Consider the following 11,888-nt stretch of genomic DNA (forward strand, 5'->3'; position numbering starts at 1 on the left):
CCTCTCATGAGCAAGGCTCCTTGACACTTGTCACCACAGAGATGATAAGTATCCCTTCCTCCAACCTCTTCTCCAACTTCCTCAATCTTGGCCCTTGATATCTTCAGATCAGATCTGGACCGTTGATTCCTGCCACCTCAGCTTTGGCCTTGGAATTCCTATAAATATCCCCCATTTTTGGAGCAATAAGGATCCCTTGCATTCATATTCTTAGCATCATAACTATAGGCATTTTCATTTCAATTATCTAGTAATTAGCATTTTGGATTAATCATAGCATGTTAATCTAGTTTCTTAGATCATGCATTTCATATCATTTGCATAATCAATCAAATGTGATGCTAAAAATGTGGTATATAAGAAAGGCATACACATATAATGAGACAATAAAAACATAATGGAAAGCTTAATTGAAAACTAAATTAAAGATGCAAACCATAAGCCTTCCTTGAAATGTCCCATTTTCCTCTATTCTCGAGGACCTTGAAGGTGTTGGATTGATTGGCTCTCAGCAGAGCAATGACCTCCTAAGTGGCAACTCAAGAGTTGAGTAGCTACTTGATCATGATTGATTATGCAAATGATATGAAATGCATGATCTAAGAAACTAGATTAACATGCGATGATTAATCCAAAATGTTAATTACTAGATAACTGAAATGCAAATTGCCTATAGTAATGATGCTAAAACTATGAATGCAAGGGATCCTTTGTGCTCCAAAATGGGGGATATTTATAGGATTTCCAAGGCCAGGGGTGAGGTGGCAGGAATCAATGGTCAAGATTGAGTCTGAAGATATCAAGGGTGAAATTGGAGGAGGTTGGAGAAGAGGTTGGAGGAAGGAAAACTTGTCATCTCTGTGGTGACAAGTGTCAAGGAGCCTTGCTCATAAGAGGGCAAGTGTCCAAGGTAGGAGACATGTGGCCTAAGTGCCATGTGTCTCAAGGGGAGAATATCCACACCATAAGAGGTTAGGATAAGGAGGTTAGGATGTGCAAGATAGGATAGAGTTAGTTAAACCCAGGGTTAGGTGGAATGGGTTAGGTTAGGGGATGGTTAGGTTAGGTGGTTAAAAGTTAGGAGCCATGTGCTCATTTGAATTTAGAAATTCAATAATTGGAAAATGATAATTAATCTCAACAAACTTGAGTTTGTTAATCTTAATTAGGGATTAGAAGAATTGATTTATATGAGGGGAAATTAATTAATTTAGAATCAATTAATCAAAGGGGGACTATTGAAATGAACCTATTAAATAAATCCTTAGATTTATTAATAAGTAGATGAATGGGAGAATTCAATTAAATTGCTAATGAATTCAATTAAATTGGAAAGGGGGATTAATTAAATAATTGCTTATTTAATTAACTATCTTCAGACCATTTTTAGGTGTATACACAATCTTCTAAGGTAAATATATGATGTTCAAATTACCACCAACAACATAGACACCATCAAGGCAATGCATATCAATGTGTGAATAGCAATTGAAGTTAAGCTTGAATAAGGATTCTAGCTGACCACACAAGGCAAGTTTACAATCAGTAAACTGCTAGCAGTATGGATATGAGAATTTCACCATTAATCATCTATAAAAACTTTCATTCAATTAACCAAAATTAAAACAAATGAGAAGTAGAGACCATGCAACATGTTGAATCAACATACGAAATTCACCATAAATTCAATGAAAAACAATATGTCTCTTGCAATGAGATCTTGGCAACAATCTTTACCTTCTCTCCTAATCTACTTCTACTCTAACTTCTAATTCCTAATTGCCTTAGCAACTATTCTTCTACTCTTCTAACATTAGCCTTTACAAATGAGAGAGTTGGGCCCTTTTATAGAAGTCCCATTTACAATGAACAGCTCACATTGATTCACAATCAATGGCCAAGATAAAAAGATAGAAACCCTAGTTAGGGTTTGTTACAACCACCATTACATTAGCCAAGTAAGATAAATAATATTTGATGTAGCACCACGTGTCACCTGTTCCATCCTTGAATGAATGTTGACTCGGTACCTTTTGATTGAACAAATGGTGACTGGGATGCCACCTCAGCTTGCCTTGTAGACTTGATCAACTCTTGAACATTCTTCATGATGTTTGAAATTCCTTGTGATACTTTGCATTTCATCCGTATGTTAGGGAATTTCATGATCTATTTCCTCCTTAATGTTCTTTGACTTTGACATCCCTTGATGTAGTTCCTACTTCATAATGTGGAATCCCATGTTCTCGTATCTTAGATTTGTCTTTCCCTCGCTTGTTCACCATCATGGTTAAGTTTTCTTCATATTTGAGCTAGTCCTCATCTTTGCTTTTTGAAATCCTTGTCTTGAAGTCCTCTTCCTCACAATATATCTTTGTCAAGTCTCCTCCTTGCCTTGGGCAATCCTCTTCTTCAACCTTGCATTATCAAGTTCTGATCATCGTGTTTTCATTCCAATACACCTGTAATTAGACCTGCAAAAGAGACAAAACCTGAATCAAAACTTTATCAATCAAAGAAACAATCATGAAATATATGAAATATATGTTGTATGCGAATCAAGGTTTAAATTCAATCCCATGTTTTTTAGCTATTGTGGTTTTCATCCCTACAAGCCCTAGTGGAAATTCAATCAGTAGGGACAAACTAGTCCCTTTAAACTACCTCCTCTTTCAGCACACTTCCTTAAGTGGAAAATCAATTAGTATAAGGACTGATCTTGGTGGAAATTAGATCCTTGTAGGGACTAATTCAGTCCCTGAAATTTATCACTATCTTCGTGATCATTTTCTCATGATGGAAATTCGAAGGTCATAGGGACTCCTTGCTCTTAGCAAATTTCACTTCATTTTAATGTCTTACCCTTGGAGTGGAGAATCAATGGGTATAAGGACAAAATCAGTCCTTAGTGAGTTTTACCTTGTAATGATTTTCATACCCTTGGGTAGAAAATCGAACCTCATCAAGACACCTCAATGTTCCTTACTTTGTTCTCATTCCCGATGGGTAAGTTGATTGTTGTTCCTGAGTGGAAAATCGAACCTCATAGGGACTTTTTACTCCCAACTTGTGATAGATAATTTGAACAATTAATTTTCCAGAATTGACTTAGGTTCTCATTTTTAAATGATTTTCAGACTTATTAGCTTAAAATCAGAAAATTGAAGCTAAGAAACATAATTCTGGAAAATGCAAATGATTTGATCAAAATTTGGAAATTTCGCCTTAAGGAAACCTGATTTTCAGACATAAGAAAGGTTTGATTTTAATTTGTAAATCTGAAAATAACCTTCAAACTAAGAAAATTGAATAATGTTGGAACCCAATTCGTTGTCCAAGTCTGATTTCTGAGTATAAAAAGTCTGAAAATGTGTCTGATAATGAAATCAGCTGAATATCATCCTTCCACTTGTGTGATTCATGTTGCTGATGTAATATGTGCTTGCTTGGCTGGAAATGGTGTGACTTCCCCTTGAAATAATGGCTGGTAATGTTGTTCTCAGCCAGCACTGTCATCTTCTGCTGGGTTGCAAAACGTTTTTAATGGTGGCACAATCTCCCTTAGCATCTTTGGCAATCTTAATCCATCTCTTTTCCAGCTTGCTTAACCTCAAATCAGCGACTTAATGATTATTATATTGCTTGCTGGTATGTGTTTTATCCAGTAATTCACCCTGTGTTTTCACCACACAGCGAATGTGGGACAAATAAAATGTTAAACCAACAAGGTGGGGAAAAACGATATGCATAGGGACAAATTTATCTTTGAAACACTTACATTGGTTTTGCTCACCCACTTGCATGTTATTCACTCTTACCTCATTTTGTTCCACTCCACAATGAATGAGGGATAAATGTCATATCAGCCTGGTGGAAAATCGAGGTCCATTGAGACACTTCGTTCCTTGTAAAAATTTGTTTGATTTGTCCTTGAGAGGAGATTTGGTGGTCATAGGAACTAATCCATACTTGTATTACCTTCACTCATTCACCCACTTGCAGCTTTATTCACTTTTCCTCCACTTCCTACAACATCGTGATGCATGTGAGACAAAATATTGCTTGAAGTGGAAAATCAAAATCCATAGGGACTTTTGCTTTTAAGGTGGAAATTCCTTGGTCATCGGAACTCTCCACATTCCACTCACTTTACCTCCTTGTAAGTTAAGTTCCTAGAGTGAAAATCCAACCTCCATCGGGACTCTTTGTCCTTATGAACTCATTGCTCTGTCCTGAGTGGAAAATCCAAGGTCATCGAGACTTTCCATCCGGACACCTTCATTCCTTTATTAACTAAGTCCCAAGAGTGGAAAAACATGGGTCATCGGGACTAATGTATTTTTTGCCTTGTAAACTTTCTTTCCAAGTGGTAAAATGACTCTCATCAAGACTAAACATTCCAAACACATGTCCCAAACTCAAAATAGGTAATTTGGTGGCCAAAATGGTGGTGAAAAAATGACTTCCATTGGGACAAGGTGCATTTACCTTAATATCTCAATGGAAAAACACCTCCCATCGGGACAAAGCAGATTTTCATGACTTCCATTGCTCAAACTTGACTTTGTTCATGCATTTGTGAAGTGGAAAAAGGATCTCCATCAGGACTTTTAAGGATTTTTAACTTTGTTTTACTTTGTTTTGAGTCCCCAAGAGTGGAAAATCATAGTCCATCTGGACTTTCACAAAAATTACATTAATTTTATCATTTTTGCTCAAAATTTCTAAGGCAAAGTGGCAAATTGACCTCAGAAGGACAAATTGACACACTAAAGTGACTTGACACTTAAGACGACATTCTTGCAATTTGACAACTTTTGCATCTTGACCAACACCCTCCCATAAGCAAAGAGTAAAACTAGTAAACTACTGCTAAACTAAGACAACCTAAGCAAAACATCTACCCTAAAAAGTGAAAAAAAGTGAGGTCCCCAATGTGTGAAAACGTCACAACATGTACCTTGGTTGAAGCTGGTATGGAATAATTTTTCTTGACCAAAATGTAATTTTTTCTTATGGCTGGTGGCCCAAAATAAGTGTCTCACTTGGGAGAATATGAGAAAGAGGGGTTTCCAAGGTCCCTCTATTTGTGCTCTTTGTTATAATAGTGAAGAATGCACTTCGCATTTCTTCTATCAACGTCCATCCTCTAGGGAAATTTGGCATCAGTTGTAGGAGGCATGGCATCATGTTTGTGTTCATGCCACTTCTTTAATTGATTTCTGGGAATGTTTGGGTAGATCTCCAACTAAGACCTCTTTTCTTTAAGTTGCTTGGGTTATTGGCCCCACTTTCATTATTTGAAATATTTGGCTGGAAAGGAATCGCAAGATTTTCCAAGATTCCAAACTGGTGGGGGCTGGTGGGGGTCCATTTGTGGGGAAAGATTATTAGCAAGCTTTAAGAGATTATTTCTGCAAAATGTGACCTTTCTATGACAATGGATCCTAGTAATTTGGATGTTTCAAGGAATTTGAATTTGGGGCACAGCAGTTTGGGCTTCACTGCTGGTAGGAGGCCTCAACAAGCCAAACAAAAGATTTTGTGAGAAGGGAGATGGCTCCCTCCTCCTGTGGAAGTTTTGAAATTGAACACTAACAGATCTTCCGGGGGGAATCTTGGCCATGCTGGAATTAGTGGTACTGGTAGAGGCAATGATGGTGGTGATTAGTTCTTTTTCTCTATTTATAAAGAGCAACAATTTAATAATCTGATGGAGGCTATGCTGTTATGTATGCAATTGAAAGAGTGATCCCTTGGTTGGAAGAAGATTATTTTTGAATCTGATTCACAAATTGTGTTGGATACGCTGACTGGGTAGAGATTGGATGGAGTTAATTAGCAACTAGCCTTAGTGGCTAAGCAAATCTTGAACCTATGCTGCTCTTTGAAATATATTTATTTCCGTCATATTCCTCGGGAGTGGAAGATTATCTAGCTAAGTGAGCTTCTAAAAACTTAGAGGGATGGGATGTTGGTGATGGGGGGTTATCACCCCCAAATTATTTTGAGACTTTTGAGAAGTTAATCATGGAGGACAAGGATATGTAATGTTTCTTTCTGGGATGTTCCTTTTGGATCTTCTTTTTTCTGGCTATGTACTATCTTTGTAGGCCTGAGGCCTCTTGTTGTGTACTTCTTGCTTTATATTGAATAAATTTTTACCGCTTTTTCGCAATTAAAAAAAAAGATATGTAGCACAACCAATAACATAGGTTAAAATTAATTAGCCTATTTGACATTTTTATATATGCACAAAGATTTCATCTTCTTCTACCACAATATCCTTTTTGCATCAAACATGGTTAAAAGTTTGACAATAAATGGAAGTTCAAAGTTGCTTTTGGATTAGATCGTGTGATAGTTTTTTACATCAATGTTTCAAATCACACTACGTGATCCATCATTAGGATGAAGAATGCTAGAAGAGAAGGAAAATATATTGTTGCAAACCAAGCAACTAAAAAGAAGAGAGTAGGAAGGGAAAGAGAGGGTATAGGTGGCACTCGAATCGAAGGACACCTAAAAGATTAGGGGGAAAGAAAAGGAGATGAGAGATTGTAAGAAGGATGGAAAATATAATAGAAAAGAAATAAGAGGAAAGAAAAAGCAATAAAATGATACATAAATAAAATAAAAAATACATAAAAACTTGATTATACATAATATAGCTTAAAATCATAACCAAAATTATGTCATGCAATAAAATAAGGAAAATGTTTTAATACTATATTTTATATTCAATTATCTTCAAAAACAAATCAGGAAATTCCTATGGTCGGATGGGAAGGGGAACAGGAAACAGCATGCTCTAAAATGGGATTGGTGTGTTAGATCTAAGATGCAGGGGAGCATGGGCCTCAAAGACCTCAAAATTCATGGCATTGCCTTGGCTGCCAAGTGGATTTTTTAAGCCCTTGATGGCAATGAACCTTGGAAAATTCTGAAGACACAATATACAGTGCTCCCTCCCTAAAAAGGCAAAGAAATGGAGGAACTTGCCCATGTGGGACTTGATTGCTGGCAATTTTGAGATCTCTCCTACTGGTTCAGAGGTCTTTAAGTCCATATGGAGGTCTTGGAACCATGTCAAACAATTTATCAGTAACAGTGGCATTGTTGCTAATAAGGGTACTCTCAACTTGGGCAGCTCTATATGGTGGAATATTTTGTATAATGGGAAGCAATTGGCTTGCCTTCAAGGGTGTCATGCCTTGAAATGGCACAACTTGGGCTTTGTTACTTTTGAACACATCTTGAAAGACGGCTCTCTGATTTCTTGGGATGCTCTTAGTTCGGCTTTCAACCTCCCCATCTCCCAAGCCAGAACCTACAATGTCCTCAAGACTGCACTGGACCCCATCCTCTCCTCATCTTCCCCTCCTTGGCTCTCCCCTATTTCTTCCCTTTGTTGGGTTGACGGCTCTCCCCTCCCTCTAATGAAAGCCAAACTTGTCTACTCTTCCCTTGCTGATTCTGAAGATATCCTAACTCATCTCAATAATGTTTGGAACCTCACCTGGGATTGTAAAAAGTGGCATTCTGCTCTCATGAGATTCCGGTCTGCTCCGCCTGAACCAAAAAAGAAGTTCTTTGCCTGGAAACTTCTATTTCACAAGCTCCCTCTCAAAGACAATAATGGCAACCCCCTATTGTGTAAATTGTGTCGTCTCCCTGAATTTGTGCTACATATCTTTTTTGAGTGTCATTTCGCAAAACAGGTGTGGAAATTGTTTGGTCTTTTAATTGATACTAAATGTCTTACTATTGATGAGGTGGTCCTTGGTTATATTAAAGGTGGCAAGAAATGTGCGAATCTCTTTTGATCTGTTCTCTCCTTGGAAATTCTTTGGATCATTTGGAAATCTAGGAATGATGATGTGTTTATTGGCAAGGGTAGATACCTCACTGAGTCTCTTAGGAGACTCATTCTTTACCTTGTTGCTATGCAGGTCACAGTGGTTCTCCGCCTTGATGAGGACAAATTGACAGATGGTTGAACGATGGTGCAACATATGTCTTCATCAGGGAGCTGTCTCATGGGTTTACCTACGACCGAATGGGAAGTAATAAGACACACTTTGAGCAGGCATTAATGAAATTTATGCAGGAGATGGAGGCAAGACAGCAGAGAGAGGACTTCACTTAGATGGAATTGGAAGGACTGCCTACCCACCCTTTTAGAGACCAGTTCATCGAGGGACATGTACAGGTGTGGTGCAAGGGCGAATTGGGATGGACTGCATGGCTCCCCTCTCTGGGAGATGATACTGATCGCGACTCCTCCTTCCTTTTTAGCTAGTTGATAACCTGTTCCTTTTATGATATACTGCTAATATGGGACCTCCAATGCTGTATTTTTGTAAATTTTGGGATATATTTTGTATTATTTCCTATGCTTCATCCGTAACCTGTATGTAATGGACATATGATATGGGCTGTGGGTTTTCCAGCCAAGGTTTTTTGATACTATGAGTCCTATCTGATAGATGGCTGTGTGTTTTCCAGCCAGGATTTTTGAATATTGTAATGCTGTTCTATGATACTTAATACAAAATACTATATTTTATAAAATATTGATAATAGGAAAATGTTTTAATTTATACCTTCTTTTTTTATTACATTTTAAAAAAAAAAAAAACCTTATTTTATTGTATGATATAATTTTGGCTATGATTTTTAGCTATATTATGTATAATCAGGTTTTTATGTCATTTTTTATTTTATTCATGTATCATTTTACTGAATTTTCTTTCCATTTATTTCTTTTCTCTTATATTTCCATCCTTCTTACAATTTCTCATCTCCTTTTCTTTCTTCCTAATCTTTTAGGTGTTCTTCGATTTCAGTGTCACCTACACCCTCTCTCTCTCCCCTCCTACTCTCTTCTTTTTATTTGCTTGGTCGGCAACAATATTCATTTCTTCTCTTCTAGCATTTTCATCCTGATGATGGATCACATAGTGTGATTCGAAACGTTGATGCAAAAAACTGTCACACAATCTAACTCAGAAGCAACATTGAACAGATCTATGAATTGTGGAAACCTAATATCATTAACAAATGGAAGATTAAACTCTCTAGCATCGAAGAAAGTAAAAAGTTAACAAGTTTTTTGGCATATTAATCTATTCAGCGTCAGATACAGTGAAATTTAAAGAGTTTCTGACAGATTAACCTATATATTATAGCATCAAATGACGGAAAAAAAAAATTGACAACTTATGGTATCAAATACAGAAAAGATTTTGACAACTTCTTCTGCCATGATAACATTTTTTCCTCAAATTAAGTAAAAAAATTATATTTATAAATTTAGCATCGAATACAGTAAGCAATTTAAACAGACTTTCGCGGACTAATCTATTTGACATCAAATACATTTTTTTTTTTGCAGGTCAACATATTTAGCATCAAATACAGCACAATTATACAGATTTGGCAAATTAATCTATTTAGCATCAAATACAACAAAACCTTTGAAAAGCACCAAATTAACCTATTTAGAATTAACTGCACGCTGGGTACATTTTTTGGTTAATTAGTAATTAGCCTATTCAGCAAAAAGCGAAAATTTAAGCAGTTTTTACCCGCAGTAACCTTTATAGCACTAACTACACCAAAATTTAAACAGATTTTGGCAGAATAACCTCCTATTTAGCACCAAATAAAGCCAAATTTAAACAGCTTTTGGCAGATTAACCTCATATTAAGCACTAAATACAGCAACAATTAATACAATTTTCAACTTCCTATTTTATCCAGAATATACACCTGAAATTTTAGTAATTTTTAGCGAATTAAACTAGATTCCAAATGAAAGGGCGATTTCATACCTACGCGCCCCGTGAAAAGTCCAATAAGCAGCTCCAATGTTGAATACGCAATATTCAGCACAATCAACGCAAAAAGCCGTTTCATAGGCCGGCTGCCGGAGCTAATCGCCGGAAAAATTCCGCCAATCAAACTGGAGAAAGAATCCGGTCGCCGGAAAACTCCTTCGCCACCAAACCTAGTCTTCCCCCGGCTCCCTTCAATTACCAGATCTCCCTTCCACGAATTCCCGTCCTCTGAGGGATAATTCGAGCTGTCTGTCAACTGAGAGAAAGCAAGGTGATGATCATGACTATGATTGTTTTCGCGCGATACATTGGAAAGACTTCTGGAAAATGAAGGTTTTTTAAAGGTTTCGATGGGGATTATTGAAATAGAAGGCTGTGAGGGATTCTGTCTGAAGGAAGAATGCCGTGTAAATGCAAATCGACGATCTTTGTTTAAAAGCGTTGTGTTGTCATCTTCTTGAAGGAAATTCTGACGGTTGAATGATCGACTTCCCGCCGCTGAATAAATGCTTGATAAGTCTGGTTTTCTCTCGCCTGTATCTGCAGAAGTCGCGTGTTTGATCTCCATTGATGCAAATTTCTTCTCTGAATTTTTGGCATGCGAATTAAATACGAAAAAAATATGGGGGAGATTTTATAATTGTCCAAAAATCTTACATGACGGAAATTGTTTTATTGCGACCTGTCCTTGTTAAATTTTGATTTTGTACAGTACCTATATTGAGAGATCTTTTTGAGACCTTGCAAAGTGTAGATTTTTTATTTTTCAATTATGAAGGCGTTTTTATAAATTAGTTTATTTATTAGTACTTGGCGTATTGTATTATTGAAGTTGTTTCATTCAATTAGTTTGCATCGAACAATTGGGATATTCGACGAAAATGTGAATTGCATGAAGGGTGAAAATGTGAATTGCGTGAAGACGAAATCCAACAGAGGACTGTTGAAAGCGGATTGTCAAATCTGGATTGAGGCGCGTGAACACTCGATGATTTTAGAGGAGGACTCCCTCCTCCATGTGGTTTGCAGACAATTCTTCCTTATGCTTTTCATTTAATGTTCTTCTTTACTCTGCGTCCTCTGTTTTAATTGTTTCTTCTGGCCGAGCGTGCAAATTTTTGTTTGCCTTAATGGAGGTGGAAACGGATGGAGACCCTCAGTCTCATCCTTCGCCTACCTCTTCCCACCCTCCTCTGCAACCCAAAAAAACCTTTAGTGAAGCCATGGGTAGGGTTTTGTCATCAATTGACCAAGATGCCAAATTTGTTGCCGTCGGTGGAGATGCTGGAGCGAGTCCAGATGGTATGGACCTTGGCCTCGACTCCAACTTTATCTCCAATTCACCTAATGATTCTATGGCCAATGAAATTGCTATTGAAAAAAACTGGTTGAACGACTATGCAATTTTTGTTGTTTGTGTGGATGTTGATAAATGCCCTCGAAAATTTATGGATGATTGGTTTCATAACTACTGGAATTTAAAATTAGGGTTTTGAATCTCCTTCTGTATGCAAATTCAGAAAGGATTGTTCATTATTTTTTTTAATACTCATGAAATGCAGTTAGAGGTTCTTAAGAAATTGTATTGGAATGTTGGTAAAACTTCGTTTTGTGCCCTAGGTTGGTCTCCTAAGGCGATTTCTGAAGAAATCTTGGCTTTGTCGTGCCCTTGGTGGGTAATTATCAAGAACATTCCTCCATTTTTGTGGAAATTTATCCCTCAAATTGTGGAACCCATCGGTAAATTCATCTGTATGAATGACTCTCCACAGCTCGTGCCCCATCTCGATGCCAGAGTGCTCATTTCCATTAAACCTGGGATTGATCTTCCTAATATTCTCAATCTCAATATTGAGGGAGTTATTTTCTCCTGCCCTCTGGAAATTTTAGGGGGTTTAAACGCGTGTTTCCTCTATAAAAAAGATGGCCATGTTCGTAAAAACTACCCTATTCTTAATAAGAAATCCTCAAGTTTGAACTTGCGGAGAACCCATACGGATAACATTGGTCCCCCCCCTAACCCTATGGCTCCATCCTCCCCTATGG

At 37.2% G+C, this 11,888-nt stretch overlaps 1 protein-coding gene across 1 annotated transcript in view; it reads right to left on the reverse strand.

Annotated features, from left to right (window-relative positions):
- The window catches only part of LOC131038421 (metal tolerance protein C2), a 92,249-nt gene extending 81,726 nt beyond the window's left edge, over positions 1–10,523 (reverse strand). Inside the window, exon 1 of the mRNA XM_057970853.2 lies at positions 9,837–10,523. Coding sequence (XP_057826836.2) covers positions 9,837–10,410 — 574 coding nt within the window. The 5' untranslated portion in view covers positions 10,411–10,523. The remainder of the gene's footprint in view (positions 1–9,836) is intronic.
- Positions 10,524–11,888: the final 1,365 nt, after the last annotated feature.

Source organism: Cryptomeria japonica, chromosome 8 (genome assembly GCF_030272615.1).
Source record: "Cryptomeria japonica chromosome 8, Sugi_1.0, whole genome shotgun sequence".
In the NCBI taxonomy this organism is placed as follows: Eukaryota; Viridiplantae; Streptophyta; class Pinopsida; order Cupressales; family Cupressaceae; genus Cryptomeria; species Cryptomeria japonica.